This window comes from Perognathus longimembris, chromosome 1 (assembly GCF_023159225.1).
Source record: "Perognathus longimembris pacificus isolate PPM17 chromosome 1, ASM2315922v1, whole genome shotgun sequence".
NCBI lineage: Eukaryota > Metazoa > Chordata > Mammalia > Rodentia > Heteromyidae > Perognathus > Perognathus longimembris.
The window spans coordinates 62,252,020-62,269,575 of NC_063161.1; the positions used below are offsets into that span (position 1 = coordinate 62,252,020).

Below are 17,556 nucleotides of genomic sequence, written 5' to 3' on the forward strand. Positions count from 1 at the left end.
AAGTGATCATTTTCACAAACACGAAGAATCATTTTCCCTTAAGCAGCCATTTTCTGAAGTCACTTCAAAAATTTGAGTAAAATAATCAACATGTGCACCTAATCTCAAAACACAGAACCCCATTTAATGTGCAAACCTAGATTTTCTCAGTAAACTTTTTAAAAAAATGATTCTGGTGGTTCTGATTGTAATCTTAGCTACTCAGGACTCTGAGACCAAAAGATCAAGGTTTGAAGCCAGCATGGGCAGGAAAGTCTATAAGACATCTATCTCCAATTAACCAACAAAAAGCGAGAAGTGGAACTCTTGCTCAAGAGGTAGAGTGCTATCCTTGAGTAAAAAAGCTAAGGGACAGTGCCAATGCCCTAAGTTCAAGCCCCACTATTGGCATAAAAAAACTAACAAACAAAAACCTTATAGGTATATTTAAGAAGAAACACCTGGAACCAGTACATTTTAAGTAAAAGTGCTTATAGGTATTTTAAGCAATGATTACAGGCATAAATATATAGTACTGTAGTTCTATTTCTCCTCCTCCCAAGAAAGAGGAGAAACTTTTTTTTCAAATAAGACCATTAAATATATTAATACATACACATTTTAACAGTTCCTGGTGAAAATTTTCCTTTAGGAGTCAGAAAAAAATATTTTAAAGTTGATATGAAAAAATACTCTAGGGGCTGGGGATATGGCCTAGTGGCAAGAGTGTTTGCATTGTATACATGAGGCCCTGGGTTCAATTCCTCAGCACCACATATATACAGAAAACAGCCAGAAGTGGTGGTGTGGATCAAGTGGCAGAGTGCTAGCCTTGAGCAAAAAGAAGCCAGGGACAGTGCTCAGGCCCTGAGTCCAAGTCCCAGGACTGGCCAAAAGAAAAAAAAAAGTAGTCGAAAAAATACTCTAGAGTAGCAAACCAAAAATCTAAAGTCTTATAAAAAGTTCAGAGAGCTGGGCACTGAGACGATTATAGTTCAAAGCCAGAGGGGGCAGGAAAGTCCATCCAACTCTTATTTCCAATTGCAAAAAAACCCACAAAAAAAAAAACCTGGAAGTGGAGCTGTGGCAAATTTTAGAGTGCTAGCCTTGAGTAAAAGAGCTCAGGGACAGCTCTGAGCTCAAGCTCCATACTCCCCACACCCCAAAAAAAGTCTTCCATAAATTCAACATTATATAAAGCAATCATAAAAACTGTATGATATGGCACATAAGAAGATAAGGAAAGAGCATTGGAGCTGTGGAGAAAGACCTGAAACAGATCAGGCAATGAATGCTGGTCCAGTACAAAAGTGGTAGGACCAATACCTAGGGAAGACATGCAGACCAACAGTGTAGACTTTAGCTGAGCCGGCTGATAAGCACCTGTGTAACCTGAGCACTTGGGCAGGAGGATGGTGAACTCAAGCTAACATGAGCAACATAAACAGATTCTGACTAAAAAAAAATTTAAAAAAAAGCTAAAATAAAAATCCAAATCAATCAGGATTAAGCCCAAAGAATCTACTTAAACAGTGTTAGTAAATAGGGAAATTTTATTTATAAACTGGTAGTGCAACATTTCTAATGAAACCTAAAGGGAAAAAATGACTGATAATTGAACTGCATAAAATATCAAGCCAAAGCATGACATACTATACTATAAGCAAAGTAAAACCATAATACACCAAAAGACAAGACTAAATTAGAAGATACTATTTAATTATTATAAATATTAAATAAGAAATATTAGAAAACATTATTTAAGTTAGGATATGAACTATACAACTTGTGGATAGGATGGGAGGGAAAAACTGGGAAAGAGCAAGGGAAGGGGTGATATTATCCAAAAGGAAATGTACTCTTTTCCTAACTTATGTAACTGTAACTCTTCTGTTTTTAGCACTTTCAATAAAAATAATAAAAAAGAAAATATTTGTGTCACAAAACATACATGTCTTTATAATATAAAGAGCTCTTTGGGCTGGGGATATAGCCTAGTGGCAAGAGTGCCTGCCTCAGATACACGAGGCCCTAGGTTCGATTCCCCAGCACCACATATACAGAAAACGGCCAGAAGTGGCGCTGTGGCTCAAGTGGCAGAGTGCTAGCCTTGAGCGGGAAGAAGCCAGGGACAGTGCTCAGGCCCTGAGTCCAAGGCCCAGGACTGGCCAAAAAAAAAAAAAAAAAAAAAAAAAAAAAAAAAAAAAAAAAAAAGAGCTCTTAAGAATCAAGAAAAAAGCTCAGCCGGGCCCTGTTGGCTCATGCCTGTAATCCTAGCTACTCAGGATGAGATCTGAGGATCACAGTTCAAAGCCAACCCTGACAGGAAAATCCATGAGACTCTTATCTCCAACTAGAAAACTGGAAGTGGCACAGTGGCTCAAGTGGTAGAGCGCTAGCCTTGAGCTGAAGAGCTCAGGGACAGTGCCCAAGCCCAGAGTTCAAGCCCTACAGCCAACAACAACAACAAAAAAGCTCAAAACTCTTTGTCAAAACACATGTGTGGGGGTGGGGGGAGTTCATAGAGAAAAAAAATCCTGTCAATTTTAAAAGATGTTCAACTTCAGACAGAAAAAGGAAGACAAACTAAACTGTCTATCTCAGAACCCAAAACAACATCCTAAGTTTATCCACAGCCACTGTGAATGAGATAGTAAAACAATTTGCACTTGCTAGTGTAACTGGCAAACAATAAAAACAGAATTTGGTAACATCTATTAAAATAAAAATACCAATATAAAATATCAATGTAGTTGACAATACCCATCAAATACCACACTGCTTCCTTTTTTACTAACCAATTCCAGTCTTACAAATTATTCCCGATTACATCTCTCATCTCCACAAATAAGAAATAAATGTGTAAAGTTGTTTACTTATTGCATTTGTAAAACCAAAACAGTAGCAGCAGCCCAGGGTACTGATAAGTCTGCTAGCACAATGGATCATAAGTCCTAAATAAGGCTGAAAATAACTACCCTATCATGAAGAATTATAGCATATATCCTAAAGGATATTATATTAAGTAAAGTAATTCACTTAATTTACTTTTAAAATATAACAGTACTTTCGGAGTAAGAAAGTTAGAAGTCTAAGGTTCACTAGTAATCATGTTTATATGTGTCAGCTTCAATTTCTCACTACAGTGATAAACCACTCAACAAAAAAAATAATCATTTCTATGTAGCAGAAGGAAATAGTTCAGGGACAGTAGGAATAAAAAACAAACTAGTATTTTATGTATTTAAATTTTAAATGAGGAAAAACTCCACAAAGAATTTTAGGTATCTTAACAGATTAGATAACCTGAAGAAGGATTCTAGGACAGAATATTACCAGGTAAATATAAACCATTTGTCCATTTTAAAAAAATCAAAAAACAACGGAAAAAAAGTGCTTAGATACAAAGTACTTGCTATATACAAGCATACAATGAAAATCCGAGAATCAGGAGCAATTTTTAACGGAGATAGTTAGATACAGATATAGATGTATAAAAATATCTTATAACTAAAATCCACCTTTCCTTGGGCAGTAGGGCATGGTAGATCACACCTGTAATCTCAACACTAGGGAGGCTGAAACAGGAGGATTAAGACCAGCCTGAGTGACTGGTAAGATCCTATCACAAGAAACAAAACAAACCAAGAAAATACAGCCAAGAGACAAAAAGGCATTTCAGAGATAAAACCTGGATGGTTAATTATCAGAGAAATAATTGAAACTACAGTGTGATATCAGAAAACAATGATAAAAGACTTAGAATTTAAAGTATGTGACTAAGATCTTACTTAGGCTAGTAAGAGGTTAAATAATTTTGGGGTATCTTGAAGAGGTAAAGATGTGTCTACCATATGAACCAATGACTCAGTTCCTAGATATATACCTTAAAGAAAGTTTTTATCATGTGTCTCAAAACAAATGTCAAGAATGGCCAAAAAAGCTGAGTAAAATATTCAAAACAACCTAAATATCCATTTCCAGAAGATGCACATAACAGAATGCTGTATAGCTGTATACCAATCAGAAAATATTGAAATGTATTAGAGCTACAAGTATCAAAGTAAATGAGATTCAACATATAATAATGTGCATAAAATAAAGGTGCAGAAAATACAGATACTTTAGAGTGTTGCAAATGTGAAATTGAGCAAGAGCAGTGAGTGTAGTCACAGCACACAAAACAAATTCACAGTAACAGCTACCTCTAGAGGGCAGGAAAGGAAATGCAATTGAGGATATTTATAAAAAGTGCAACATTCACACAGTATTTCTTAAACTACATAGCTGAGTACAGAGTATTATTTTTTATTATTCATTAAACTTCACGTTAAAATATTCATTGTTTATACTTTATAAACAATAGATGTAATGGAAGAACCAGTTCTATTAACTAATATATCCTAAGGTATCTATAAACATCATTTTGAGGTAAAATTTTTCAAAAGCATTTAAAATTTAATGAATCTCTAATTTTTATAAAATAGAATTAATTTTTATAATCATACTAACATATTTTCTTAGTAGATACTGGCTTCTCTTGTAAAGAACACGTTCCTCCTTCATCCATCAAATTCTAGAATAAAAACAAAGTTTTAACAATTCCTAAGTGTTCATAACATCCACTTGTATTTCTCCTATCTATAAAATTAATTCATTCCATAATACTTTCCTATTATTAGCCTGTAGTGAACAATGAAATGAAATTTAAATTGGTTTAGAAATGAGAAATAAGCCACTGAAAAAAAGAAAGGCTTTAGGCAATCATATTCAATTCAAGTTAAAAAGATAAGTGAAAAAAGTACTTTGAGGATTTATTCTTTTCCTATTTATTATGTTAAATATCCTAATTCATTTTCACTTTTCAAAATGCCAAAGCCTAGAAGTACAAACTTTCTACAGAAGATATTACTGGTTTTAATTTTCTTTGCTTTTCTATGTATTTTGATTTTCTTTATGCAGTTGTACAAAAATGCTGCTATTCATCAAAGCAGTTTATGAATACAATTGGTCTTGATCATTGTCACTTCTTTCCATAATCTCAGCCATCCCTCCCAAACCACCCCTCCCCTCACTTTTCTTAGTTTTGTAGGATATATATTGAATTTTTTAGTGCACTCTCCCACTCTTCATCTTTTCCTCTACCATCCCCTTCCTTGACCTCACCAACCTCTTTAAGTATCTGATTCCTGGTGTGTACTTTGTTGAACTTTGATTTAGCCTTTCTAAGAAGTGCAGCTGTTTGAGTTCTCCCAGAATCCACCATATTTCAGTTAATACACTGATGTACAGATGCATACCAGTGGCATTTTTACTTAGATATTTATAAATTATAGCTTCCACATATAAGAGGAAATATGCAAACTTGTCTCTCTGGGCATGACTTATGTTTCTTTACTTTTTAAAATAGTGTGGTATTTCCTTATTTCCCCCAAATCTGATGGAAATTAAGGACCATTTATATTTGTTTCTATCAAATTTTACTAAAGTTTGTTTAGAAAACATGGCTATGATTTTCCTCTCTGCTAATTACTGACAGGGGGTGTATTGGGGGGATGCTAGTGAACTCAGGATGTGGGTGCTGTCCCTTAGCTTTTTCTACTCAAAGCTGATGCTCTGCCACTTGAGCCACAGCTTCACTTTTGGCTTTTTGATGGTTAATTGGAGATAAAAGTTTCAGAGACCTGCCCTGGCTGGCTTTGAATTAAAATCCTCAGATCTCACCCTCTTGAGTAGCTAGGATTATAGCCATGACCCATTATTGCCTGGCAGGAAACTTACTGATGGCTTTGCAAACATAAATAATGTTACAACTTAAAGAAAATATATATCCTGTGGTGGGATATAGATTTATATGCAGGAGAAAAAAGAAACTAGAAGCTTGCCAAGGTTGTTCTGTTTCCTCTTGGTCATAGAGCTAGACTGCCCTTCCAAGCTCTTCTGGAAGTTGATCTCAAACATTTAATTTCTGGTCAGAGGAAAAAGTAATGTCCACTTCCCCCAATCCAATACATCTTCTCCACAACCCTCTACTTTTTCCTCCTTGTTATCTAGTATCAGTATACACTACAATAAACACCACCAAAAAGCAAATTCCCATCCATTTGAGGCCTTGAAATGGCCCTACAGAGTAATGGTTTCTTAACCCTACCATTTCAGCCTTAAAAGTCCTTCCTATTCAACTCCTGACACATTCAAGCTCCAAATGTGCACAAAGAAAAAAAAAAGGAGCCGTGATATCACATTAGGAACCCTAATAGCCTGAGAAAGCTATATCCATATATTTCAAGGAATGCATGCAGAAATTTGCTCCTCTTTTCAATTAGTTAAATCTAATGACAAGTATTCTGAAACAAAAATATGTATCACAAAACATGTAACATTCAACTCATGTAGTAAAGTGGGTGCCCCCAATAAGCAGGGTTTGTTTTTTTTTTTTTACATGTTAGAGACTGTACCCTTTCCATTCTTAGAGTATCCCCCCATCTAACCTTCTTGCCTTCAGAAGAAAGACAGCAAGGAAAAGGACTTCCCATTACTAACAAGCCAACATCTAAAATGATGCACATCACTCCGCTACCTTGTCACTAGTGAGTTCTAGCCATGGGGCCACACCTTCATGGGTGAACTATTAGGAAGTTTGTTCTTTGCTGGAAAATTATTTCATAGTGGCATATATATTTTATAAAACAAATATGTCAGCTGGGAATATGGCTTAGTGGTAGAGTGCTTGCCTAGCATGCATGAAGCCCTGGGTTCAATTCCTCAGCACCAGGTAAACAGAAAAAGCCAGAAGTGGCTCTGTGACTCAAGCGGTAGAGTGTTGTTAGCCTTGAGCAAAAATAAGCCAGGTACAGTGCTCAGGCCCTGAGTTCAAGACCCAGGACTGGCAAAAAAAAAACCCAAACAAACCAAATATGTCAGATGTATCATCCTACCAACTACCCACTTATATAAGTCATGGGTCTTGTCTTTCTTTATTTCATCCTTGTTACTTAGCTAATGGCAAATCATTGAGTCCTTTCAAAATCTGTATTTCAACCTCTTTTCCATCCAAATTGCCACTGCACAACTTCAAGCCCTACCTTCAGATTTTCTGCTTATCAGCTATCCCCTCATTTTTGCTCAAGTTGGCTTTTTAATATTCTCCTGTCATCATACTCTTCTGCTAGAATTTTCTCTGTGTGCATGTGTGTGTGCACATGCCGGTACTAGGGCTTGAACTCAGGGCCTGGGTGCACTGTCCTTTAGCTTTCTCACTCAGGCAGGTGTGCTACCACTTGAGCCACAGCTCTACTTCTGGCTTTTTGTGGGGGATAAAGAGTCTCATGAATTTTCCTGCCCCAGATAGCTTCAATCTTTCCATCCTGAGTAGCTAGGATTGCAGGCATGAGCCACAGGCCCCGTCTGTTAGAATTTATTTAGTAGATCTGTTTGGAGATAAGAAATTAAACTGCTAAATATTACACATTTATTATCTAGACCTTTATAATTCACACAATTCTCTCTTGCTACTTATGTCTTTTTAAGTAGTATTCGTAACAATAATAAGAATGACTACATTCACCTCTACTTTCCTTTCTTCATTCATCTACCCCTTTCCCTTGACCACTTTCAAGTATGAGTTTCCTGGCATTCATTTTGTTCAACTGTGAGTTTTCAACTGTGTGTTTTCTAGAGAATTATACCTACAAGTAGCTCCTAAAAATAAAATATTGTCTTTTCACATCTTATTGTTTATGCTGCTCTTTCTCATACATTTCATCCATTCAGTAAACTGAGTGCTACTATACCCAGAAGCCATCTCTTCCACCATATTTTCCAGTTACTTAGCCATAAAATTTATAATTTTTAAAACTTCACTCCCAGTACCATCTGCACAAAATTCAATTGCATTAACTTATGTAAGTGCATTGTATTTTCTGTTTCTCTCTAGCTACTACTAGACAGAGGCATCCTAAAGACAGGATTCCTGCACTTTCCTCTCTGTATCTTGTGAAATATATGTAGAACAGAATTATGAGCTTCAAGGAAGAAAAACTATTTTTTCACTATTTTTTCCTCAAGAGTCTAGTATATAGAAGGCACTGAATACGTGCCCATTAGATACATAACACTCAATACCTGTTTATCAAGAAACAAAAGAAAACAGTATAGTTGAAAATATCAAGTCAGAAGCCCAGCTTATGTCTATGACCTTGAACAATTTACCCAATCTCTTTGACATTCAGTTTCTTTTGCTCTGAAGCCTACCAGATCAGATGTGTATAGATCCAAGTGTAAAAAGATTTTTATATTGTTATATAACAATATTGTTAAGAATAGGGAATATAATGACATTGTATGTTCTTATATGTTTCAATATTCTTAAACATATGACCTTCACCAGAAGTATGATGAAATATAAAGCATTTTTGTCTTGGAAGAAATATTATATAGAATGTACAGAAAGTACTTTAAATATATTTAGGTTGATTCGATTTGTATCAAAGAATGAACATTATAACTTCTGTAAAGATATTTCTATTTGTAGATCTAAGCTATAATTTCCGTAAGAAAATGCAATCATGGATAAAAAGAAAGTTAAGAATAAGAACAAAGCATAAATCAAAGTAAATAAAAATATTAAAATATGATAAAAAAAGAACTAACTAGATTAGAAAGAGATATGTTTTACCTCACCAAGTCCAAAGGCCCAGGACTGTGAGTCTTCCGAAGGGAAAGCACCACTAAGTTTAATAGAAAAAAGAGAATTAATATTTGTTTTACTCTCTCCAAAAGTTATTATGGTAAATTCTAATTTCAAAATTTGGCTTCAAAAAACAAGAATGTTACAAGTTTTGTAAAAATACATATATTCCAGGCTTAGAGTTCTGCAGTTTTAATATCACCCCCTTATGTGACTGTGGTTTGAATCTAGAATTGAAAGATAAACTATTTTCATGACATAGATTTCAAACTCAAAGCCTAACCTACAGTTTAAAATTCATAAATTCCCAGATTTGAGGAAGATAATTTGCTAATTTTAACAAAATGAATTATGTGTCTTCATGTATTCTTTTTTGTTGTTGTGGGTTTTGAGTGTGAGTGTGTGTGTGTGTGTGTGTGTGTGTGTGTGTGTGTGCATGCACGTGCTGGTACTGAACCTTGAACTCAGGGTCTGGGTGCTTTTCCTTACACTTTTGCTCAAGGATAGTGCCCTACCACTTGGATCACAACTCTACTACTTGCTTTTTGCTGGTTAACTGGAGACAAGAAATTCACTCACCCTCCTATCCAGGATGGGCTTTGAACTGTGATCCTCAGATCTCAGTCTCCTGAATAGTGACAATTGTAGGCATGAGGTTTGGGGATTCTCTTAAATCAATATTTTAAAGATGTCCCTAAGCCAGTTTCAAGACAAAAATCTAAATATATAGATTTCTAGTTTCAAAGATTTATCTAAATTACAATTAGCAAAGAAGTTGGTACTATTCCAAAACTACTGGCTAACGTGAAGTTCTCTTTAAAGATCCATAACAGGAAGTTATGCAGAAAGATCAGTAAAACATCCTCAAAACTCTAAAGAAGAAATTAAGTATCAAATTACAAAGGATTTGATTACAAATTTCCTTGAATCCAGAAGATTTTCTACACCCCTAGCATGTAGGCACAAAATCAGGAGTCTGAGAGATAAATGCTGGCAAGAGGGCAAATGCCCTATTCCTAGAACACATGATGTCCCATGAATGCCTGGTAGGCTTGCTTTTGCCACTCACAAATGCAGCTTTACTCCCTGTTCTTGCTTATGGTACCTAGGTTTGAACTAGGGTTCTTTAACTTGCTAAGCAATATCTCTAGCACCATTATTTCTTGTTCTAATTCAATAGAAATGTATTTTCTTATGGAAACCCTAAAGTAAGAAAATATGCTTGTCATGTTAATAAGCATTCCTATATACATGACTCTTCTATTCTTTTTTTACTGCAAATAAACTGACATTCTGGTGAATACAATAATTTCTTGAACATATATATGGATGTATTAATTTCTTCAAAATACAATTTTCTTTAGTGCCATGAACACTAATATCCAATTAAGAAGATATTTCAGGGCTGGTTGCTATAAGTAACATACTCTCAACTAGAAATTTTTATAAGGCTTCACCTGGCTCTTGCCCTCAGACAATATGCTTATCTCACTGCCTTGGCTCAACCTGATACACACATCATTCTGATATATAATCCACAGATATATATCCTAATATATGTTCTATAGATTTATATGAAAACTTACCTAGAATTCTGGGTATTTTTCTGTGGCATCTTCTCTTGGTGATCATTTTTAAGTGTTCCTTAAAAATAAAAGTATGCATGAGTACAAAATCTAGCATAATTTCTTTTCAATTTTTCACTTAAGACATGAGCATGACACATACAGCAGAAAATCACTGATACGCATTGTCATATAACAGAAACTCACTGTAGTTTATGGTTTTGTATTTCTATAAACACATAGATAAAATTTATACACTGTATCATCATCCTTTGGTATAGTACAGGGATACTTTCTCCCACTACTTTGACATCTGCCTCAAACATGTCAAAATCTATGGATGCCCAAGGCTCTTTCATAAAATGGCTTAGGATATGCATGCAGAGTATGCTCATCCTCATCTGCTTTATGTCATTCAAAGTCATATAAATAGCTGATAAATACCGGGCACTGGTGGCTCATGTCTGTAATCCTAGCTACTCAGGAGGCTGAGATCTGATGATCATGGTTCAAAGCCAGCCCAGGCAGAAAAGTCCATGAGACTCTTATCTCCAACCACCAGAAAACTGGAAGTGGTGCTTTGGCTCAAAGTGGCATCCTTGAGCTGAAGAGCTTAGGGACAGTACCCTGGCCCAGAATTCAAGCCCCACAACTGAAAAAAGAAATAGCTGACATAACATTGTTTCTGGAATAAACACATACAAAAAGCTGTACATGTTCAGTATAGGCACTAATTTTTTAATTAGTTTCATTCTATGGTTAGGTGAGTATCCAAATAAAGAAATCTTCAGTTTTGAAAAGCCAACTATATAGTATGCCTATTACATATATAAAATATACCACTATTAAAGCTGAAAACAAAAAGTATTATATTTTCTATTTATAATACCAACCTATTTTTCCAGAGGTGGCTGAGTAGCAATTCTTCTCAAAAGATGTATTAACACAATCTATTTCATCACTGTACTCTTTCTGATAGTTTTTGCTTGATTGACATGTTTCTGGGTAACAGATAAAAGCTGGCTCTGGAACCGTAAAAATGCCTTTAATGCATCCATCAATAGAATGGCTTTCAGAATGAATGACTGCACAGATATCTCCCAAATTATCATGACCACACTTGTCAAAGGTTTCTTTCATTCTTTGTTGGTCTATGTTTAATAAGTCAATGATATTTTGATTAACAATAGAGTCCTGATTCTCTGACACAAACCCATGAGTTGGCTGGGTCTTGTCTGCAAAAAACCTTGAAAATTCTTTTCCATTATCTCCCAAAATATCTTGCACAGGTTGTTTTTTAATAATGAAGTCTGCCTGTCTTCTTGTATCCATGCTTCTACAATCCTCACTCATAGTTTTAGCAGGTGTAAGAAATTTCTCATTTCCTAGACTTTGGGACAAATAAACATTTATAAGCATAAAAAGTACAACCATTTTCATCTAAAGTTAGTAAATAGCATGTGATGTTTGTGGGTTAAATTTATCAAATATAACCATATGTAGTATAAAAATAATCTATACTGTTGTGTAGTTCACATGAAAAATTTGTTCAGTTTGTTACACAATCAAAACAAAATGTAACTGATTATCTCTTCTACAGTAAAGTCTAACAAATAATCCAGTTGGCCACTGCATGTCACTGCTGTTCCATTTTCCCAGAGAAGATATCTTCAATACTGGAAAAAAGTTAGCCTGTATAGAAATCAACTAAACCAAACAGTTATATCAACATTTTGACCAAACAAAGATGTTCAAACAGCTACTAAGTTCCCAAAGAAGAAAAATGTAAGCAAGAAATAAGATGAATTGGATGAAAATCAGGAGCATTAGAAGACTTCTAAGTTTGTTTCTGACAAAGAAATGGTAAATCTAGATAAAGTCCAACTTGTGGACAAAAATCTAGGAATAATAAGAAATAAAGATGCTTTTTATTTTTATTACCAGTGACTGCAATTTTACTTGTGATTGAGTGGTTTCAGAGGTCAGAGGTATTAAAGAAATTTTAAAAAGAAACATATGGACTGACAAAATTCTGAATTCTAACCTTATTTTCAAGTTATTCATCAAATATTCAATAAATCCCTACTGTGTTATAGGCATTAGCTAAGAAAGAAAAAGAGGTATTAAATAGGTATTAAGATAGGGAAATTAATGTTTTGCTCATAAATGTTCATAATTTATAATCCCACAATATTTCTCTATAAAGACCTTATTAATGTTTATACTAGTTTTTTATCTTAGAAGACATAATCTGATTAACACACACCATGAGTAGCACAAAGCTGAGCACGAGTGTGAAATACTGTAATCTTAGCATCTACAACTGAGAAAAGAATAGTGCATGTCTGAGGTCAGCCTGCTCTATATAGCAGCACCCTCTCGCTCAAAAAGAACAAAAATACCAGAAATATTTTTATTGCTCTAAATGAGAAGCAATTCTTGACTCATAAAGCACATTATGAGGTTAAGGTATCATTTTCTAAAAGGCATTCTAAGCATTCTAAAATTAAAAGAAACAAGAAGAGACCTGGACAATGTAACTGTATAATGTACAGTTATTACCAATTAGAAATTTATAGCTTGGAAAAAGGAGGAAAAATATAAACTGCTTATAGTCAAGTATATACTATTATAATCAATAGAAGATTTTTTCTTTTAATTTTTTTGGCAATAAAGGTGCTTGAACTCAAGTCCTACCATGTAGCTGGCAGGTATTAAACCATAAGAACCTTCTGCTTTACTTTTCAGATATGGTTTCATGTTCTTTCCTAGGCCACATCCTACTTATTTTTCCCACATGGATGGGATGATAATCACCACAAACAGCGTTTTTGTTGGGATAAGTCTAATATTTTGCCCAGACTGTCTCAAACCATGATACTCCTCCTAAATACTTGGGCTTACAGGCATAAGCCAAGCCACTTGCAAAAAAATCAGCCAGCCTAAGTGAGTAAAGCCAAGCTCAGAGAGAAAAAAAAGGCACATGTTTTCTCTCATATGAGCTAGATTTAAAATATACTGAGACATGATAAATTATACAGGACTCTAGGCATTCACCCAGTGAGACCAAAGGAAGGTATTCTTAGGGGAGGAACACAAAGGTACTTCTGATGATGTAAAATAACATTTATTTAAATGAACTCCAGGAAATAGAAACAAGAGAATGTTTCTTTGTTTTTTCTTTTCTTTTGTTATTGTTTATCTGTCTGTAGGCAGGTAAGGGGAGCAATACAGAAAAGGACACAGGATGAACAAATGCAGTAGTGGTACCCCTATATATACTACATTGAAAAATGAACTCTACAACTTGTGGATGGGGATGTGAGGGAAAAACTGGGAGAGAGCAAAGGAAAGGGTGACATTGTCCAGAAAGAAATATAGTCATTACCTGTCATATGAAACTTATATAAAGTACATCACCTTTACAATATTAATAAAAAAATAATTAAAAATAATTATCCAGGTGGCATCTGATTTGAGTGTGAATGTTAGAAAAGATTACTTGTAGAGAATACAGAGAAGTGAAACTAATGAACTTCAAAGCCTTAAAACAATCAATCCAATTTAGATTGAGTTTTTCTGTAACTGTAATATTAAAAGTTGTGGGTTAAAATATAGGCAAGTTATCTAAACAAATAAGATTACCTAGTAAGTGCAATGGATAAAAAATATTTTAAAAAATAGAAAAGTCTCAGAAATGGTGAAAAATTAGCAGGGGACCAACAGTGCTTTCTCCAAAGCAGCAGAATTTTAGGGTCTCACTGAATTATCTGCATCTAGAGAGTTACACCAAGTAAGCTATAATTACACAGAGATTTATGCCTCAGAACAAAATGACAAGCAACCTGCTTAAGAATACAGATTTAAGCACCCACTGGTGGCAGCGGAGGGAACTGAGACAAAAACAGAAGAGGCAGTGTGTGCTGGCTTTCCACTCACCTCCAGCGCCAACTTCAAGAGCAAGAACAAGAATTCACAGACCAGCTGCCCACAGACTGACACAGAGACAATGCATCAAATTGTAGATGGCCTGAATCACCAAGGGAAAGTGTGATACCCCACAAAAGCCAACTTCCCTCCCTCCCAGACAACAGCATCTAGAAGGAAACCCTCCCTCTACCCAAGAAAACCATCTCTGATACTGGCACAGAGCCTGCCAGAACAGCTGGTGGGTGACAAGGGCCAGAGTAGGGAGACATCTTTCAATAAGGCAAAGGAGTATGATTCCCTTGCACCACCACCACCCCTGGTAGAAAATAAAAATCTTGCTCAGGGAGAGCCAGCTCTGCCCAGGGAAAGGCAGCCCTGTCCCTCTGCCATGAACAAAGTCAAGTTCATCCCTCCTGACAGAGGGCTGCCCAATCTGCAGCTAGTTGGGCACTCTGGAATTACAAAACCAAAAGTCTGTAAAATCTCAGGATGGGGAGGAGAATGGACAGGCCTTGAAAACTGGCAGAGATTACAAGCAATCAAAACCAGCCACATTCTGCTTGCTCTATCACACAATGCAAATCCTCTGTCCCACTAAGGCTGGGAGGAGGGGTACAAAGACTCCAAGTTTGTGAGGCAGAACTTTTTTTCTGCCCTCTCAGACTGATTTGAGAATTCACCTGCTGACTTTGAGTTATAAGGCAGGTTCAGTCAGGCATGACTGTGAGAATCTAGCTAACAGCCACAGTCCCATATTAAGAAGGCTTCTGAATCCAACTAAGCCACAGGAAAGCTGACCAGTGCAAAGGCTCCATCAAGAGACCAAGAGACCAAGGACATAAGGGAAATAGAAGCTCCCCCAAACAAACAGGAGATTTTTTTTCTTCTTTGTTTTGCTTTATATTTTTTTTCCTTCTTGATTGATGTTCTGTTTAGACCTGCATATACAGTACAGGGTGATTATTAGTCTTCTTCCTTAATTATGTGCATACTTAATTCAGGCTATATTTTTGCTTACCCGATTTTCTATTTCTATATCCATCTTAGTATTTATAATTTTAGTATTACTATTTTATACATATATAAGTTCTTTTTAATTTTTTTCTGAATGTAGGTCTTAGTTTTCTTTCTTCTGTTCCTTTCCTTTTCTAAATTCCTCTATTCTTATTTGCTCCCCTCGTTCTTTTCCATTAGATTTCTTTTATTTTAATTTCACTTTAACCCATTTTCCTTGAGTTTTGGTCCTTCTATTCTTCTCAGATCATTGACCCCTAATTGTCTGAGTTAGAATGTATTTGTTTCCATTTTGTCTGTGTCTAAGTGGTTCACTTTGTTATCTTTTTGGTTCAAATTGTTTTATTGCTCACAACAGATCTGTTCAGTGGTTAGAATTATATATAATCCCCACTCCGGAACCACAATACCCCTCCTCAAACAAAGAAAAGGAGAAGTAGATAGAAGAATATGGTTTGGAACATCTAAAGTTTGTGCAATTACAGGGTGCAGGGTTAGTTTTTATCTTAAAATTGTGTTCTGCTGTGGTTTTCTTGGATTTGCTTTTGTGTCCAAACAGGAGTAGATAGGTGAATATCTATCTTCGATTTTGAACCTTTAAAGCTGTGCAATTATAGGGCTCTGGATTGGTTCTTGTTTTACAACTGTGTTCTCTTGTGGTATTGGATTTGTTTTGTTTCCAAATGGGCAGAACAAACCATAAAAACACAAGAAAAATGGCAAGTCAAGGAACCTCCACTCACACTGAAAATAAACAGGCAATAGAGCACTAATGAGAGTCCTAGAGGATAGTTCTCAAAATGTTTTTAAAATGCTAGTGGTACCCTGCACATGGCTATGTATGAGTGTGATGAGGCTGACCAAAGATTAAAACAGAATTCATGGAATCCACAAATAGAAAGCTGGATGAATTCCAAGAGAAGGAAAAAAAAATCCAATGGAAAAAAACAGCCACTCAGCTAAAGGATATGAACAATAAAAATCAATTCAAGGAAGTAAAGAAGTCCATGCATGTTCTAAAACAAAGCTTCAATAAAGAAACTGAAGCCATTAAAAATGACCAATCAGAAAGCATGAAATTAAAAACAAAGCAGGGCTGGGAATATGGCCTAGTGGCAAGAGTGCTTGCCTCCCGTACATGAAGCCCTGGGTTCAATTCCCCAGCACCACATATATAGAAAATGGCCAGAAGTGGCGCTGTGGCTCAAGTGGCAGAGTGCTAGCCTTGAACAAAAAGAAGCACCAGGACTGGCAAAAAAAAAAAAAAAAAAAAAAAAAAAAGAGCAGAAAGTCTTGACATCAGATTAGATGATGGTAGGATCTCTGGAATTGAAGACAGTCTAGACTATCTACAGTCAAAAAACAGATAATTATTCAAAACAAAACCAAGAAACAAGATAGTCCCTACAATAGGTGCAAAACACAATCACAAGGCCTAATTTAAGAGCAATAAGCATGGAGGAGGATACAGAGAAGGATGCTAATGGGATAGGAAACATATATAACAGAATTCTAGGGAAGGAAGAACTAAACATCCATGACTAGAGGCCCACTAAATTGAAAGAGGCATTTAGAACTGCAAACAGAACAGACCAGAAAAGGAAATCCCACCCCCACAGTGTAATCTGCACAAGACCAATAGAGACAAAGGAAAAGGATCCTTGAAGTTGCCAGGGAGAAAAGATCAATTACCTATCAAGGAAAACCAATCTGAATAATCACAGATTTCTCAGAGACCATGAAAACAAGAAGAGCCCAGATCAAGGAATGAGGTATGTCATGTCTTAAAGGCAAATAACTAAAAACCAAGTATAGTGCAGGAAGCTAAATTCTCCTTCATAACCAAGGAACAAATAAAAACCTTCCACAGGAAGAAAAAGTGAGACATATATTTCCACCAAACTAGCATTAAAGAAGATACTCAAAGAAATACTACACATAGAAAACCAACAAGAAGAACACAATGTTGGCAGAGAAATGGCTCCTAACAGAACCAAATAAATATAGTAAAAATCAGCAAAGGTGATTTTTAAGAAGCTGGATAACATGGCAGAAACTACCAAATACCTCTCAGTCCTAACACTCAATATTGATGGAATTAACTCTTCAATAAAATGACATAGATTCACTAGTTGGATCAAAAAGCAAGATCCATCTATCTGCTTTCCTCAAGAGACACATCTTGCTCTCAAAAGCAAACATATTCTGAAAGTGAAAGGCTAGAATAAAATCTACCAAGCAATGACCCCCATAACCAGGCCAATGTTGCAATCCTCATATCAGATAAAATAGACTTCAAATTAAAATTAGTGAGAAGAGCCAAAGGATATTACATACTAAAGGGATCTCACCTATAGGAGGATATAACAATTCTAAACA

General features: G+C 35.6%; 1 protein-coding gene across 1 annotated transcript in view; it reads right to left on the reverse strand.

The window, feature by feature from the left end:
- The window catches only part of C1H12orf40 (chromosome 1 C12orf40 homolog), a 68,228-nt gene that overhangs the window by 13,829 nt on the left and 36,843 nt on the right, over window positions 1–17,556 (reverse strand). The window contains exons 8-11 of the mRNA XM_048343059.1: window positions 11,127–11,623; window positions 10,255–10,312; window positions 8,657–8,708; window positions 4,492–4,555 (exon numbers count right to left, since the gene is read on the reverse strand). Coding sequence (XP_048199016.1) covers window positions 4,492–4,555; window positions 8,657–8,708; window positions 10,255–10,312; window positions 11,127–11,623 — 671 coding nt within the window. The remainder of the gene's footprint in view (window positions 1–4,491; window positions 4,556–8,656; window positions 8,709–10,254; window positions 10,313–11,126; window positions 11,624–17,556) is intronic.